This window comes from Petaurus breviceps, unplaced genomic scaffold, assembly GCF_028583685.1.
Source record: "Petaurus breviceps papuanus isolate PSGF00001 unplaced genomic scaffold, PetGlider_PUasm1.0 175, whole genome shotgun sequence".
Classification (NCBI taxonomy): domain Eukaryota; kingdom Metazoa; phylum Chordata; class Mammalia; order Diprotodontia; family Petauridae; genus Petaurus; species Petaurus breviceps.
The window spans coordinates 44,270,055-44,289,138 of NW_027185764.1; the positions used below are offsets into that span (position 1 = coordinate 44,270,055).

General features: G+C 36.1%; 1 protein-coding gene across 1 annotated transcript in view; it reads left to right on the forward strand.

The window, feature by feature from the left end:
- Nucleotides 1-19,084, forward strand: part of ADGRV1 (adhesion G protein-coupled receptor V1) — a 718,949-nt gene that overhangs the window by 93,400 nt on the left and 606,465 nt on the right. Inside the window, exons 25-29 of the mRNA XM_069085086.1 lie at nucleotides 3,276-3,356; nucleotides 5,234-5,373; nucleotides 6,809-7,418; nucleotides 10,908-11,123; nucleotides 18,627-18,842. Of these exons, the coding sequence (XP_068941187.1) occupies nucleotides 3,276-3,356; nucleotides 5,234-5,373; nucleotides 6,809-7,418; nucleotides 10,908-11,123; nucleotides 18,627-18,842 (1,263 nt within the window). The remainder of the gene's footprint in view (nucleotides 1-3,275; nucleotides 3,357-5,233; nucleotides 5,374-6,808; nucleotides 7,419-10,907; nucleotides 11,124-18,626; nucleotides 18,843-19,084) is intronic.

The window sequence follows — 19,084 nt, forward strand, 5'->3', positions numbered from 1 at the left end:
TTAATGTTATAATTGACCTCATTTTAAGTAAAAGCAGCATATTGAGAAGATAAAAACATGTTCAAGTATTTGTGCTCATAAAAGGCAGGAAAGTGGGGGGAAATATGCATTTCTTTCGTTAAGGAGAATTTCCTGATGTCCTACTGGAAGGGAAGGAGGACAAAGCAACAAATAAGAGCAAGGAAAATGGCAGCAGCCATTCTGAGGGGTCTGTATACAGTAAATAAATGACAGGAGACCAGTCTGCAGGGCAAGAGAGCCATAACTAGGGAAGGACAAATGGGACTTGGCCTCAAGGAATAAATATTTAGAGGATACTACAAGAAATTGCTTCAGCAGCCTGGAAACGATTGAGTATAGCACTTAGTTAGCAAGAATAGTTAATATAGGAAACTGCTATATAGTTTATTCTTCACACCTTAAATTTTCCTTTAGGGAACTTTTAGTGTCACTTACTCAGACCACAAAATTGCTAATCATGACTCTAACAAGCAATATGTAAAAGATCTACTTTGCCTTTGTTCGAGGGGTTCTTTTTCACTGATTTCATTTGGTTATTTTTCTGGTAAACTTTTCATTAAAAAAAAGACATTTAAAGGTAGTGGCTATACTATGCTTAATTCAGGAATTCATAATTTTGTCATTGTGGATATATTCTTTATATAAATTCATATTTATATAATATGAATTAAATTGTAGCCGCTCTCTGCCTTTGTGGATAGTCTACATGAATTTATTGTGGTTGGACAAAAAAAAAGCCTCACCTCATGATGAATATTTCTATACTTGAGCTGGTCCTAAGATAGTGAGACATACAGATGATTGCCAGGCCAGTACTTGCAATGGTATTTGTTAAATTATCTCCTATTAATTACTCAAAGCACTTAAACACTTACATGACAAAACCAGAAAAAAGAACATTGTCTAATTATCATAATGATACTGACAGCAACTTTGATTTATCTACTTTTTTTTTAAAGAATTCAAAACATGATAACATGTAGCAAGAGTACTCTGTTTACTATCTGTGAGCATTTAGGCAAACATGCATTACTTGCTTCCTTTTCAGTATGAAAACTTGAATGTAAGAAGAGGCTTAGGGCTTTGTGTAAGGGTGAATGGGTCAACAATAACAAAACATTTTTATCTTTGGTTATGTAATTATGATTGAATTTGAAGAAAATTATGTAATTAACATTGTATACACATATGCTGGTATACATATGTATATGCATACATGTATATATACACATAGGTACAAACATACATGTACACATACATATATAGCTACATATACATACATACACATACAGTAATATGACATTAAGTAGGGCCCCTTAGTAGGTAAGGTTACCTTACAGAGAGGTCTATTTGGTTGTTAAGCAACTTAGGGTTTCTTATGGATCAGTCTGTAAAGCTGTATTCTGTCGCCTTGCAGGGCATTTCATAATCAGATTCCAGTGTATTTGATGACTGAAGTGTCTTAGGGCTCACTACTTGCTGTCTTGGCTTTAGATAAAATTGAGAATAAAAAGCCACATGGACTGTTATCTGCCAAGCCTTTTTCCCTTTTTGGATCCTGAGAGAACAAGCTCCAGGATGTGAAATCTGCTTTACTTCTGGTGTCTAATGCACTATCAGAAGGAAGGAGAAGGATACCATAGATTTTATAGCCTCTTTGTGGTAGAGAGAAACAAACTCTTACTTTGAAATCAGAGACCTGGGGGTTCAAATCCTGCTTCTGACACTTACCTGCATGATCTTGAGAAAGTCACTTAACCTTCTAAGCTTTCAATTCCTCAGTTATAACGTGAGATAATTGCACTTTATGGCTTCTGAGGTCTCTTCCATCTTTTAATCTATGTGTCCCTGTAAAATTTTTAGTGTTTACCAGAGATTTTTGTGCACTGAACTATTCCTGCTCACGCCTAATATTCTCCCCTATCACCATCATGCCTTGCCTGTCCTTGGATTGAATTGGATTACATAAAGCATTTATTAAGTGCTTTGTGTGTGTCAGGCACTGTGCTAAGTGCTTACAATACAAATAGAAGGAAAAAAAGTCTCAGAATTAGAGTTAGAGTTTACATTCTGATCGGGGGGAGGGGGAGATAACATATAAAAGGGAGATGAAAAGCCAGGAGGGGGAGTTCCTAGACAGGAACAAAGTGGAAGAGTCCAGAGAATCAGGAACTGAGCCAAGTTAGAAGAGAGCAGGGCTAGAATAGATGTGTCTTCAATTTGGGATTCTTAGGAGGAACTCACCACTGGAAGAAGAGGCCTTGGGGGTGGGGGGACCACGTCACTTAGCATGAGTGATACTGAGAATAGTTGGGAGATTTTGGAGATTCTGGTACTTTGCCTGCACTTTACAGGATAATGTCAGGAGTGTAAACTGAGTTGATTTTAGAAAATACAGTTAATCCCTTCCACATCATAGGGTAATGGGTGTGGTGCCTCAGCAATCTGGAAAATCTGTGTAAAATTTTTTGACCCTCCTTTTGTACAAGAGAAACCTGAATGTTTTCTTTTTTTATGGGGTGTTTACAGTACCTTATTGTAAAATTTGGGTTGATATACAATACTATGCTTATATTTTATGCATTTCTAAGTTTCTAATTTTTTTTTCTGTGTCATCTGCTGGCCTTTGTGGGTTGTCTGTAGCTTCCAAAAACTCCCCCAAGATTCCTATTTAATTTCTTAGGCTGACCCATGATATATTGAAACCATGATGCAGAAAATCGCAATGTGGAAGGGATAACTGTGTAACCCCAGTCCTTCTGCTGTGGATATTCCAGTTCTAGCTGGTATTCTGCTTTTTGCTGGTCTATCTGGGACCAGGTCTGTGATGTATAAAATATGAGATCTGTGCCTGTAAGGAATTGTATTAGTGTGTTTACTTACCCGTGACTGGGGAATTCTAATATAGCATTCTCTGAAAAGAACTAAATTTGCATCAGAATAGGATTTCTGTATCCTGTTACAAATAAAATTATTTTTTTAAATTAGGAAAGTTCATAGAATTGGTCATGGCACCCATACTTGGTGCCAAATTTGTGCTGCAACTGCCCCACACCCCTCCCAGTCTTCTGTTATTGGATTGTCAATGAGATATTCTGTTTTTCTTTTGTAATGAAGCCATTCTTTTGGGGGCTTTTCATGAATAATGCTATCTTCTCCTCTTGACTGAACATATAGTAAATGCTTTCCATTTCTTCTCTGTTCTATAAATATGTATTTGTGAATTGCACAATTCTGTGCCTCTCTTCTTGAAGTTGCTGAACTCTTTAGGATTGATGGGAGTGGTAGTGGTGATGGGGACGAGGAGTTCTTCCTTCCAACTATCCACAAGCGTGGTAAGCATCTTAGTCTATCCTCTCCCCTTTATTACTATAATTTTCTACACAAAATTCTGCTTCCAGATACTATGGTTCTGAAATCTGCTGTCTTACTTTAATTGTCTCCTGACAAATGATTAACATTATCCTCAATTCTTTCCTTCATATTTTCAGATTTCAGTTTTACATTTGTTTATAAATGACTCAGAACAGGGGCGGCTAGGCGGTGCAGTAAATAGAGCACCAACCCTGGAGTCAGAAGGACCCGAGTTCAAATCCAGCTTCAGACACTTAACACAAAAACTAGCTGTGTGACCTTGGGCGAGTCACTTAACCCCAATTGCCCTCCAAAAAAGCAAAAAAAAAAGACTCAGAATGAGAAATATGGCTTTTAAAATGAAGTTTCATTCATAAAATAATTTTGAAATCTGCATAATTTTGTATGGTCTTAATGCCCTGAAAAGCTGAATAAAAATGAGAACATGTTTTATAATTTAAGGACTCTTACAATTTCTCAACATAGAGAAACATTGTTTTTTTCATTAATAGTCAATATTAAAAGAAATAAATTAAAAGGAACCCAGTAAAGAGAATATATTACTAAGTTGACCATTGCTTTTAAGAAATAAATTAAAAAATTTAAACTATTGGGGTGGCTAGATGGTGCAGTGAATAGAGCACTGGCCCTGGAGTCAGGAGGATCTGACTCACATCCGGCCTCAGACACTTGACACACTTACTAGCCATGTGACTTTGGTCAAGTCACTTAACCCCAATTGCCCTCAAAAAAGAAAAAAGTTATTAATTAAAAAAAAATTGAAAGTATTTTAAAATTGTACTTTTTTCTTTCTGACACCTGGAACTGGTGTGCCTGGCATTTGATAATCATTGATAAATGCTTACTGATTGACTTATTTCTATTTAAAATATTTCCATCATATGTGAGACAAATCCTTATTCTGCTTCTTCTTTTAAAGAGAAAGCTTTCTATTCCTTAGACACCTGTTTTTCCAAATGTAGGGTTTTCATACAACATCTTTGCTGACCCAGTACAACTCATACAATGGAGTGTGTGTACACACACACACACACACACACACACACACACACACACATATCATGTTTTTCCTTAGCATTCCCAACTTCTGCAGTCCTTTTACACTATATCTTTACTATGTCACCTTTTCATGTATGCTACTTATCTGGCTAACTACTTGAACACCACTCAAAACTCGAGCATATTTTTTTGGGAAGTAGGTATTTTGACATGAAATATTTAGAAATGTGAAAGAAGAATAGTATTATAATATAATAATATTGGTGTGGTAGGATAGAATTATTGTGAAGATGATTGAAAGTGTTTCATATGTATTGAAAAAAAATTAGAGAATGATCTTGTTTTAGAATTTAAGTTCATTTGACATATGTCCTCAGTATAGTCATTGTGTCTGACCTTTCCTACGTTTTCTCTGCTGAGGAATTTTCTCTTTCATGGAACAAAACCTCCCCCAAATTTTATATATTTATTTTTATGTTTTCACGTACTTCGTATCTTCCTTTTTGCAAAATGGTTGCTGCAAAGGTTATAAAATGACACATTTGCATTTCTTTACAAGCAAATAAGAACTAGAGGCTTGAATAAAGTGAAGCTTTAAAAATTGTTTGTTCATCTCTTACTAGCTATGAGAGCTTAGGCAAATCACTTAATCTTTCTGAGTCTATTTCCTTGTGTATAAAATGGGGATATTTGAACTGCCCAACCCGAAAGGGCTATTGTGTGAAGATCAAACAAGGTAATATAAGGAACATGCTTAAAATATGTTATAAAAACAAAATATTGCTATTATTATTAAAATACTAATTAGCATTATATTTTTTTTAACTGGTACATGTAGCCAGTTTAGGCGTAGCCTCCCAAATTATAGTAACCATTGAGGCTTCAGATGATGCTCATGGTGTATTTGAGTTCAGCCCAGAGTCACTTCATGTCAGTGGAACTGAACCTGAAGACGGACAGAGCTTAGTTACATTAAAGGCAAGTAAATTTAATTTCATTTTGTAATGTTTTAGACAATATTTGGTTCTCATATTTGTTCTCATTAATGTTGATATTGGAAAACAATAGCACTGTAGATCCAAATTAATGTTTTAAAAATCATCTCTGTTGGACTTTGGTGTTTGTTTTTGTGTTTGCAATGAATACAAAGCAGTCTTGCTATTCTGCAAATGCTTACGGCTTTAGACAGTCTGATGAAGCCATACTGTTAAGATATGACACAGGAGGAGCTGAAATCATTGCTACATGTTCTTAACTGTTTTATCTATAGACATGATTAGGTGAGATCACTCATAATAAATAGCCCAGTGTAGTTCATGGCAGTAGAAAGGACAGATAAAATCACAGACTAAATTTTAAGGACCAGGTACCGGATACCCAAAGAGACCTAGAAGCCGGCATGATATCATAGAATTAGAAGACTTGAATATGGCTGTGACATTTACATAACATGTGTTATTCCATGCAAGTAGCCTAACATCTCTGCATAATAGGTTCCTCACCTGTAAAATGGGCAATATAACACTTACTGAAAAGTGTTCTATAAACCTTACAGTGCTGTATAAGTGGGTTATTATTTTGTGTATCTCCTTATAGCTTATCAAAGAGAATGTTGTTCTTAGTATCATAGTTAAAGCTTCAGTAAAATACTTGTATTTGGGTATTCTGTTGAGTAGTAACATTTATCTGTTTGAGGAATACAATTTGGTTCCATTTAGTGGGACTTATAAAATATTTTGCTCTTAAGAATGAAGTTTGTTTTTCCTCAAAGTTTCTTTGGAAATCTATAATTTTATAATTGAAAGCAGGTGATGTATGATTTAATTTACAGATTTTTTTAAAGCTGACTTTTCAGGACTATGTTGTTCAAAATGAAGTACAACTATATACTATGATAAATATTAGAAGTATGATTGCCTCAGAGTGTCATTCAAGCAGTTTTCTTAAAAATAATGCACAAAATAGAACAGAAAGATGTTTAGAAGGAAAAACAGGATAACTTTGAAAGTAACATGTTGACTCTATTATATATTTTTTTAAAAGTAAGCTTTATGTAAATATAGAGATTCACAGTTTCGCATATAATCCTCTTTATTTTGCACTTGGAAATGCCTTTTTGTATATTTGTTAAGTTAAGAAAAAATAATATCTATTAATAAAACAAGAAAGATACCATGGATAATCATAAATATAATTTGTTAACCATATTTAGTTTATTTCTAATGCATATTAGAATTGAAGAAAATAACAGACTTTAACTTAAACACTAGAACACTTGATTTGAAAGCTCAAGTTTACTATTCTATTGCCATTACATTGATACTAGAAGAATCTTTCATCATTCTAAAACTTATATTTTGCAACTCATATTATGATATATATTTTGATATGAGGTTTTTTTTTTATTCTTTAGGTTGTGAGAAGACATGGGACTTTGTCTCAAGTAACTTTGCATTGGAACATTCCCTCTGATATATCTGGAGACCTTGCCTTCACTTCTGGCAATATCACTTTTGAGATAGGTCAGATAAGCGCCAATATAACTGTGGAAATACTGCCTGATGAAATTCCTGAGTTGGATAAAACATTTTCCATTTTAATCATAAATGTTTCCAATGGCTGCCTGGGAGTCCATACAAATGCTACATTAACGGTTTTGGCCAATGATGACCCATATGGAATATTCATCTTTTCTGAGGAAAACAGACCAATCAGAGTAGAAGAAGCAAGCCAGAATGTTACTCTCACAATAATACGATTAAAAGGTCTTATAGGAACAGTCATGGTTACATATGCAACAATGGATGATAGGGAAAAACCACCTTTTTTCCCACCTAATTTAGCCAGAGCAACTCAAGGAAAAGATTATATACCTGTTTCTGGGTTTGCTACTTTTAGAGCTAATGTGAGTGAGACAACAGTTATTATTCCAATTTTGGATGATGATGAACCAGAAAGGTCAGAATCTGTGTTTATTGAACTGATCAACGTTACGTTAATAGAAAGAATACAAGATCGACCAAGTAAGTATAAACTTTTGCTTTACTTGTCCATTGTGGTGCAGCGCTAGCAAGTTCAGAATAACTTAAATATGTTAATATTGATGCCTTTGGTCTCTTTATATTATATTATACTACAATTTATAATTAATTAGTTAATGTAATTTATATTTAATATAATTTATATATAATTATATATGCAGTCACCTTTGGGGAAAAATAACTTTCTCTTCCCAGCCTCTTCAGATTGAGCCTGCCCTTTAATACATAAAAAAAACTCAAATAAGACAGGAAATATAATGACTGCATCTGACAATGCTCTTTTAGTCTCATGCTTCTCTGGCTGAGGGAGACATTTTTCATTATCTGTTCTCTGGACCATCACTGGTTTTTTTCAGTTACTCAGAGAGTATGTTTCCTTTTAATGATTTTTTCATTTTTTTATGTTTGTATCTACTGTTCTGGTTCCTTTCATTTTACTAGGCATCAGTTCATACAAATCTTCCTGTTTTTTTTTTACCCCAGTTCCTGCTTGAGTTGTTTTTAGATGGAGATCTAAAAAATCCTGAATAAAAAGGAGAGTAGAAAATTTTCATAAAACTGGTAATACCTACAGCCCTCACCTTTTTAATGGATAATGTTCAGAAGTTCAATTTTCAGTCAGTTTGCAGTTGAAAATGCATTTTCCCATAGAAACTATATTGTATAAGATGGTTAAATTCCAGGCCACCAAATGTTTATTTTACCCAGAATGTAGCTGAATCTTTATTAAGTGTTTCCAGTCATTTATTCTGCAAATATTGATTAAGTGACTTTTATGTACACAAATGCATCTGTGGAACAGGAAGTAATAACAGTCTACAGCTACTGTAAAGTGTGGATGCTTTAGAGTAATGTAGGTCAAACTGGTATGTTCAGAAAACCAACATAAATTAAATATAAGAATCCATGAGGTAGTTTTTAGTTCGGGGATCTTGGGGTCAATTTGTAATTACAAAGAAATTGAAATAAAGAGTGTAATTATTCTTGTAGCAGTGGTTTTTTTCCTCCCTGAAATACATTTTAAAATACTTTAAATGGTCAATCACTGTGTATTTATCATTGTCCAGGCATGGTGCTAGGTGCCAGTGGTACAAGGGAAAATCTTAAATAGTTCCTGTATTTAAGGAGCCTGCCAGATTCATTGAGGGGAGGGATAACAGCATATACACATGTAAATATATACCAAAACATGAGTGCATCTGCTTAAACATGGGTATAAGATGTGCTGGGTGTGAATGTAGCCTAAAGTTTCCAAAAAAAAGAAAAACAATCAGTATTTTGTGTTTCAGTATTCAAATTTGTATTTTTGAAGTTTAATTTTCAGTTAGTAAAAGTTTATCTAAATCTTATTTGTTATTTTTTTTTAAATTTAGGGTTTTTAAAGCCTTTTTTGTTTTATTTTTAGATGACTAAAAATAATGATCTTTATGATTGAGTACTGATAAAATGTTTACCATAAAGGTAAAATGAAATCCATAGAAAATTCTCCTAGAGAAAAGTTAAGGATTCAAATTGTAGTTGTTAGCTGAGAAATCGGATAGTATGAAGTTAACCAGACTGGAATATGCAAGAGTTTATTTAAGCATTTAATATTCAGTTTACTTAAGCGTTCCCTGAGCACCTATCTGTAAAACTGTGTGCTAGGCAGGAGCTGAGGGGATATTGCAGTAAATCAGAGGTAGTTCCTACTCTCAAGGAATAATATATAACTTTACTGCGTTGTGTATTAGTATTAGAAATCTAGGCATGCCTGTGGGTCTCTTGCCAAAGGATGTGGGCACCCCAGCAACCCCTGATTAGTCCACTGATCTCCTTGAAAGGGGAGATTGCATCAAAGATGATTTGCCACAGAGTAAAGAAGAACGTTCTTCCTCTGAACCCCCAAGAGGTCATAAGACTAATAGAAACACTTCATCCTTCTCTCTTTGGAATTCTGCTAGCTTGAGGCTGCCTAAAAGAGAGCAAGAGGAGAAACCTTCTACAGCTTTTATAGCCTCCTGAGGGCGAGGTTCCTCTAGACTGTGTGGCCAAGTGTCTTTGATGTAGTTCCCTAATTATGGGGACAAATGGATCAGTCAGGGATTGCTGAGGTTGTCTGTCTTTTAGCAATGGGCCAAAGCATGTCTTCTACTGAAAGAAAACAGAACACATGCATTGTTTTATGGGAAATGTGCCAGTATAACCGTGCTACAAGTGTAAAACATAATCCCTACTTCCTAGGGGGGAATGTTTAGCTGGAGAGAAAACAAAAGCTCTAAAACTATCATCTCTGAAACAACCAGGGAGGAATTAAAAGCTAAATTGTGTAATACTGGCCCATAAGAACAGAAAGAGTTTGGGGGAGGGAGAGATGCAGGGATATTTCAGGCTCCTTGCCTTTTTTTTTTTTCCATGAAAGCACTGGTCAATCACCAGACCTCGTAAATGAAATCAAGCTGTGAGGGTTATTGATTTATATCTAGTCCAGGGAGAAGAGCAGGATGAGCAATTTCAGAAGATAGGGCTAACATCTGGCCTATGAGGAAACATGGAGAAGAAGCAAGACAACAGACAGACCTTAACACACTTCCATATTACTGCCATTCTATTTAAAATATATGAATTGTCTCATATGTTAATTATAACTGAACACTAATGCTTTTTTCTTTTATTTTTAAATTTGATTTTATTTTTATAATGTCTATTGTTTTTTCACTACATTTGATTCCTCCCTCTACTATGAAGCCAGTCATTTCATCTAGCAAAATATTTTTAATAACAGAGAAAATAAGCAGCTTAGCAAAATTAACCAACAGATTATCCCTATAAAAGGGGATCAAGAAAGGTTTCCTAGGAGAAATGGCCCAGAGTTTGACCTTAGCAATCTACCTCAAATAATTATATTTTGTAGATATCTAATGAAATGATCATAATTTTGTAGTGAAAGGCATGATGACATAGTGTATAACCAGCCTCATATTTAGAAAGACCCGAGTTTCAAATCTTGCATTTGACATATATTAGCTGCATGACCATTAAGACAATGATCACGGATATGTGTGTTTATTTATTTATTAGTAGAGAGAATTTGCTTCCTAGAAGCTCTATGTAACAATAAAATTCCAGGCCCAAACCAAACCAACCAACCAAACAAACAAAAAGCCTTTGTAGCTCACCTTTCTGTTTTGGTTTCTCATCCTCCTACTAGACTGAGGGCAGAAGACTCTGTCTTAGCTAGATTTGTGTATGTGTTCTAATGCTTAATGCTGTGCTGTGCACAAGGAGGTGCTGTGCTTTGAGATCAATGCTGCAGGTACTGCTTTTAGCTTTCCACAGATGCTGATCCAGGAATGAGCTGAGAAAGGGTATTATGTGATTTTCATCCCGTCATGGATGTTGCAGTGATTTCCAGCCATTATTAGCATATAAGGAATGGAGTACTTGGGTCAAGACGCTCTATTGGACTTTTATTGTTTTCTCTTCATTTTTCAGTTCCAAATTCTCCTCGTCTAGGATCCAAGGTAGACACCATTGCTCATTTAATTATCCTTGCCAATGATGATGCTTTTGGGACTCTGCAGCTCTCAGCACCAATTGTTCGAGTTGCAGAAAATCACGTTGGACCAATTATCAATGTGACAAGAACAGGAGGAGTTTTTGCAGATGTTTCTGTGAAGTTTAAAGCTGTGCCAATAACTGCAATAGCTGGTGAGTAAAGATAAATTCTAAAATCCCTACAACGGTGATAGACTGCTGTAGCAGTTTATAGTTGCTTCTCTCAAATGCAGCCACACAAACAGATGTGTAGTAGTCAGAAAAGTAAACTACAATGATGAAAAATACATTCTTACACTTTCAGTTTCTGAAAATAAGTATCTTGCACCATACATTTGTGACAATAAATTCCCATAAAATGAGTGGGAATTACTAGAGAAGACATTTTTGAACACTTGCATTTTATATGATGATCAAAAGTGTGTGTATCTAATTCTGAAGTAGATAGGACATTATTAGGATTGTTTTGTGACCTCTTTGTGGTCATCCTTGAGGTGAGATTCATGTGTAAATCACTGCTGAAGAACAGAAAAAAAGTGCCATGGTGGGATCTTAATGCCTGGCAATGGACTTGCTTTCTGTGCTTTTTTATTCTTCATTTCTGTAAGCAGAGACCATGTAAAGAGACAAAAGCCTGCATTAGCTCTTTAATTCGCACAGACCATATTTTTCATTTCTAAGATAATCTTAGGGAACTGGTTACCTCCCCTCCCCCAGCAACACTCTTTCAACCTTTGAAAGTGGTTTTTGTCTAAAGCTGTTTTCTGCACTGATGAGTGTCCTGCTAATGTGTAGTCAAAGGACTGAAAAACCTTGGTTTGGTACTTTGAAAGATGTCTATCTGTCATCATCTATCTGAAAATGAATGATGAACTTGGTGCTGTGAGTTTAAAAAAAATCTAGAAAACAAACAAAAAAAAAACCCAATAAAGTTTGGGCAGCTAGGTGGCACAGTGAATAGAGCACCGGCCCTGGAGTCAGGAAGACCTGAGTTCAAATCCAGCCTCAGACACTTAACACTTACTATCCGTGTGACATTGGGAAAGTCACTTAACCCCAATTGCCCTGCCTTCCCCCCTCCAAAAAGCCCAAAATAGAACAATAAAGTGGATATGACAGTCATTGGTAAAGAATTACCTGAACTAACCAAGTGTTAAGTAAGACAGAGAGGTAGGAAATGCCAGGGTGAGGGCATTCAGCCTCCATCCTCATGGCATTTTGCTAATGCTATATGCTGTTTCTGTACGTACTAAATTTCCAGATAATCAACCCCCAGATTCCTAAGAGTAATTTCCTTCTCTGCCTCTGCTGGTCTTTACTATATTTTAATAAAATTAAGGCTGTTGCCACTGCCACCATATAATAATAGTAATAAAAATTGCTTTGCTAAACACACACACACACACTACACATACACACATACCTTTACAGTTTAGAAAGTGTTTTCCTTGCATCTTTATGAGGAAGATGGTTCAAGTTTTACTGATCTCATTTTACAAATAAGGAAATTGAAGCTCTGAAAGGATTAAACAATTTGCTTATGTTCATATATATATATATATATATATATCTATATATATATATATATCTATGACTACTTAGAGACCAAGTTCAGATTCAAATACAGGCCTTTGATTTTACACCCTTCTAATCCTTAGCAGTATGTGGATATCCTAGGCAGGGAGTCTTCTTGCTCCAGCTTTGAAAAGGAGTTCCATTAATTTCTACCTGCCTGTATTAGTTGTTTTGAGTTCACACATTCATTTTATGGAAGGGTCTCTTAGAGATTGGTTGAAATCAATCACATTGCTGAAAAATTGGCTGTTTATTGGCCTGGAATGGATAATTGATTATGCCTGTTAGTGCATGGGAAGAGTGTGTGTATAATCATTGGTGCATATTTATGTAGCATGGTTCCTGAGAAGAAGGAGGTATTACATATGTTATATTCTGCCCTGGTCAGAATATCCATGGTACTGTGTTTAGTTCTGGGTGTCAACTTTTAGGCAAAATATTGAGAAATTGAAATTATGCATGGAAGAATAATCAAAATGGTGAAGAATGTTGAGTTTATGATGTCTAAAGGTTGGTTGAAGAAACAGGCTATCTTCAGATTGAGAGTTCAAATATTTGAAAGGCTGTCAAATGAAAGTAGTGTTCTTGTTGTTCTGCTTGGCCTCCATGGGCTACACTGACAACCCTGGGTAGTAATTAAAGCCACACCAAAGTTGAAATGGAATACTTTGAAAGGAAGAGGGCATCTCTTCCCTCAGTGCCACTGCCACTCCCCAATGGAGAGGTTCAAGCAAAGGCACATAATTAGACTAGATTGTCACTGACATCTTTCCAGCTCTATCATGTTCTTAATCTTTATCTATGATTTTAATATCAGTATTTACATGAAAATGTCAAATATTTTCATTATCAATAGTTATATAAAATTGGGAAGTTTGTAGAAAAAAGGCCACAGTCTTCATAATCAAGATGAAACAAATATCCACCTAAATGAAGAAGAAATTCAGTTATGTTAATATAGGTTAATTTTGGGGGGTGCAGTCAAGATAGCAGAGTAAAAGTAGAAGATTGCTTGAGCTCGCCCCCCCAAACCCTACAAATAACTATAAAAATGACTCTAAACAAATTCTAGAGTAGCAGAACCCACAAAATGACAGAGTAAAACAAATTTCCAGCCCAAGACAACCTAGAAGGTTGAAAGGAAAGATCTGTTGCTCCAGTCTGAGAGAGGAACACAGTTCAGCGCAAAGTGTGCCAGCAGCATAGATGCCCCTACCACACCTGGAGGAGACCTCAGCGGACTGAATCACTGTCAGCTATGGCAAGTTTCCAGACTTCTCAACCCACAAATGACAAAGACAGGAGGTCACTGGGAAAGGTCTGTTGGACCTGGGTGAGAGAGGAATAAGCCTCGTTGGGTGCTGGCAACAGTGGCTTCTTCCAGTGCTCTTAACTAATAGATAGTGGGGTGATTGAGGGCCTAATCAGAGGGGGATTGCAGGGATGTCTTTGCTGTTGCTGAGTCAGGATTCTCTTCTTTGCCTGTGCTGGATCTGGGTCACAGTCCTGAGTAGTGGTCCTGAGGTGAGGAGGAGCACTGGTGTGGATGAGCATGTGGCAGCAAAGAGGGAATCCTCCTCACAATTTCAAGGCAGAAAAGAGTGTTCATGGCCACTCACAGACCAGAGCACAGGCCAGGAGAGGAGTAAACACCACTCCTTTGATCATACCACCTTGGAAGAACTGAAATATTATAGGCCCCTAGAAGTATCTCTGAAAATAGTTGCACAAAACCCAGGAACCTTGGGACAGCATACCCTCCACACTGGAAGCAGATTCCTACCTTAACAAAGAGTTAAAAAGTCAAGTAATTGTCTGGGAAAATGAGAAAATAGCTGGAAAAATCAGACTATAAAATCTTACTTTGGTGACAAAGAAGATCAAAACATACAACCAGAAGAAGAGAACAAAGTCAAAGCTCCTACATCCAAAGTCTCCAAGAAGAATATGAATTGGTTGCAGGCCATGGAAGAGCTCAAAAAGGATTTTGAAAATCAAGTAAGAGAAGTAGTGGAAAAATTGGGAAGAGAAATAAGAGTGATGCAAGAAAATCATGAAAAATGAGTCAACAGCTTGCTACAGGAGACCTCCAAAAATACTGAAGAAAATAACACCTTAAAAAATAGACTAACCCAAATGGCAAAGGAGAGCCAGAAAGTCGATGAGAATGCCTTAAAAAGCAGAATTGGCCAAATGGAAAAGGAGATCCAAAAGCTCCCTGAAGAAAATAACTCCTAATGACTTTATGAGAAATCAAGAAACTATAAAACAAAACCAAAAGAATGAAAAAACAGAAGACAGTGAGAAATATCTCCTTGAAAAAATAACTGACCTGGAAAATAGATCCAGGAGAGATAATTTAAAAACAGTTGGACTACCTGAAGTCCATGATATAAAAAAGCCTAGACGTCATCTTTCATGAAATTATCAAGGAAATCTGCCCTGATATTCTAGAACCAGAAGGTAAAATAGAAATGGAAGGAATACACCAATCACCTCCTGACAGAGATCCCCAAAATAAAACTCCTTGGAATATTGTAGCCAAATTCCAGAGTTCCCAGGTCAAGGAGAAAATATTGCAGGTAGCCAGAAAGAAACAATTCAAGTATTGTGGAAACATAATAGGATGACACGAAATTTAGCAGTTTCTACTTAAGGATTGGAGGGCTTGGAATATGCTATTCCAGAGGTCAAAGGATTTAGGATTAAAACCAAGAATCACCTACCCAGAAAACCTGAGTATAATCCTTTAGGGGGAAAATGGATATTCAATAAAATAGAGAACTTTCAAGCATTCTTCAGAAAAGACCTGACCTGAATAGAAAATTTGACTTTCAATTACAAAACTCAAGAGAAGCATGAAAGGGTAAATGGGAAAGAGAAATCGTAAGGGATTTATTAAAGTTGAACTGTTTTACATTCCTACATGGAAAGACGATGTTTTTAACTCATGACACCTTTCTCAGTGTTAGGGTAGTTGGAAGGAATATATATCTATCTATATATCTGTATCTACATACACAGAGGACATAGGGTGAGTTGAATATGAAGGGATGACATCTAAAAAAATTAAATAACTATAATATAATATATGTAAATAAATAAATATAAAATAAAATAAAAAATAAAAAACTGGGAGAAGAAGAAAGGGAGAGATAGAATGGGGTAAATTATCTCACATAAAAGAGGCAAGAAAAAGCTTTTATAGTGGAGGAGAAGAAAGGGGAGGTGAGAGGAAATGAGTGGGTACAAAGGAGTGGGTAAGTGGATGAAAATTCTTATTCTCATTGGATTTGACTTAAGGTGGGAATAACACACACTGAATTGGGTATGGAAATCTGTCTTACCCTACAAGAAAGTAGGGGGGAAGGGGATAAGAGGGGGGATGATAGAAGGGAGGACAGATTGGGGGAGGGCATAATCAGAACACTTTTGAGGAGGGACAGGGTCAAAGGGAAGAATAGAATCAATGGGGGGGGGCGGGATAGGATGGAGGGATACTTTCTTTTAGTGTTTCACAGCATGACCATTATAGAAGTGTTTGCAGGGCTACAAATATATAACCTTTATTGAATTGCTTGCCTTCTCAATAAGGGTGGGTGGTGAGGGAAGAAGGGAGAGAATTTGGAAGTCAGAGTTTTAAAAACGAATATTAAAAATTGTTTTTACATACAACTGGGAAATAAAATATACAGGCAGCGGGGTATAGAAATCTATCTTGTCCTATAGGAAAATAGAAGGGAAGAATATAAGAGAAGGGGGGATGGTGATTGAAGGGAAGACAGATTGGGGGAGGGGGTAATCAGATGCAAACACTTTTGGGGAGGGACTGGGTCAAAGGAGAGAATAGAAACAATGGGGGGCATGATATGATGGAGGGAAATATAGTTAGTCTTTCACAACATGACTATCACGAAAGTGCTTTGCTTGATTACACATGATTTACCTATATAGAATTGCTTGCCTTCTCAATGAAGTTGGGTGGGCAGGGAGGAAGGGGGAGAATGTGGAACTCAAAGTTTTAAAAAGTGAATGTTAAAAATTTGTTTTTACATGCAACTGGGAAATAAGATATATAGTCAGTGGAGTATAGAAATCTATCTTGCCCTATAGGAAAATAGAATAGGAAGGGTATAAGAGAAGGGGGAGTAATAGAAGGGAGGGCAGATTGAGAGAAGGGCTAATCAGAATGCATGCTCTCTTGGGGAGGGTGGAGGGGAGAGATGTGGAGAAAATTTGGAACGCAAAACCTTGTGGAAGTGAATGTTGAAAACTAAAAATCAGTTTTAAAATATAGGTTAATTTCTATTGATCCTGGTGCACAGTGCATTTATTTTTACATTTCAAAGGTTCTGACAAAATTAAAAATGTTTTGGGGTACAAAGCACAGAAGATTTTAAAAGAAAATGAAAAGAATTTTAAATGAAAAAAAAATGTGGTAAACGGAAAGTTTTCTCCAGAATATTATTTATTTAAGTGATAGGGGAATGCCACTTTTTTTGGAATCCTCTTCAGGGTGAACTTGGGATGTTTGGAGAATATTGTTCCCAGTTTTAAAATACTGAGACAGTCTTCTGCAGACTGGGGATGGAGAGATAAAACCATGGAATGTCTCCAAGAGGTATGGTCAGCCAGTCAGAGGATGTGAAGATAGGTCCCATCTCACCCTTCCTACATTAGCCAGTTGTGACCCTTGTCTCCAAGTGCATGAATCATCATCCTTCAACACTCTCCCCCTCTGTGTCTGTATGCAGCTCTCAACCCTACCCCCTTGCTAACTTGACTGGCAGCCCCTGAGGGAAGATATAACCTAATAGGTATCAAGCAGCAGTAGTACAGGTGCAAGTGGGAGAATTTCTTCTTCCAGCCCTAGCATACCTATCCCCTTTTTCCTAAGTCATCTTGTGGCTATGGTAGGCATCCATTTGGAAGTCAGACTTTGCAGCAAGGGCAATGATTGTTGAGTAAACACTCCCCTAGAGACAAATTTGTTTTGGGATACATAGACTAAGTCACATGGTAGTACACAATATAATTTATGAATAAACACACATACATTTATTAGTGGTACAAGCTCAAAAATCTTTTACTGATAGGATATGCAATAAAAAAATTAGAAACCATTGCACTAAATAGGAGCAATTATATCCTTATTAGTAAGTTGTTATGATGTTTTTAAATTTGGAGTGAAATTGTTCTGAAAATAAACAATTTTCTTTTTTCCTTTTAAATCAGGCATATACTATATAGAATTATTATTATTACTATTTTAAAAGATTTTACTGTAAGAATTAGAGTTAGGTTTAAAGTATAGGGTTCCACTGCATCAAAAAATTTTGAGAGAGAGATTTAATCTTCCTAAGATGATCAGACTTCTGTTTCTGCTTTTTTTTTACATCATATCCAGTTTGATATAGAAATAGAAATCTGAATAGTAAGTAATTGATCATATGTAAAAAGTCAGAAATTCATTTTTCTACCTCTTTTTGAAGGTAGAAAAATGAACTACACTTTTATAGGATCTGATCATTAGGGCTTTAAAAAATTTTCTGGAGTCTGTTAGACAAAGCCTGTTTGTAGGTGGCTTAGTGTAATAGAAAGAGCCCTGGATTTGGAGTCAGGAAAACTTGGGTTCAAGTACTTTCTCCTACACTTACTGGTGAGGGGAGCCTGGGCAAATGACTTAACCTCAGGGTTCTTAACCTGGGGTCTGTAAACTTAAAAAAAATACATTTTGACAACTGCATTTCAGTACAATTGGCTCCTTTATAAGCTTATACGTTTTATTTTACATATTTAAAAACATGATTCTGAGAAGGGCTCCATAGGCTTCACCAGGTATCCAGAGGATACTATAACACAAAAAAAGTTAAGAACTCCTAATTAAACTTTCTGGACTTCGATTTCCTTATCTGTAAAATGAGGAGGTTTTATGTGCTGATCTCTAAGGTTCCTTCCAACTTTAGATATATGATTTAAGATTTTTGTAAATGTATAGATACATTTTCTTAAGATATTTAACTTCTTTCTGTTTTGGTTCAAAGAATTTAAAAGTAAATATATTGATTTTTGACTTGGTAGGCGAAGACTACAGTATAGCCTCATCAGATGTGGTCTTGCTAGAAGGTGAAACCAGTAAGGCTGTGCCAATATATATCATTAATGATATATACCCTGAGCTGGAAGAGTCTTTTCTAGTGCAGCTGCTGAACGAAACAACTGGAGGAGCCAAACTTGGGGCATTAACAGAGGCAGTCATCGTTATTGAGGCCTCTGACGATCCATACGGATTATTTGGTAACCGTGATCCCTTTGTTTTTCTCTTTAGACTCTGTATGTGGTGGGAACTGATGGGATGAAATGTGCCATGTGACAGATTTCCCTTCATTTTCATAGAATCAAAGAACTAAACCTTTCACTTTTCTATTGATATTTCAAGTGCAGTTTAAGTGTCCTTGTTCGGTAGCTGGGAGCCCATTCTTGGGGCTTATTGCCCACCTGCTGAACAGCTGTGGTGTGGTTCTACCTTGATTGCTATT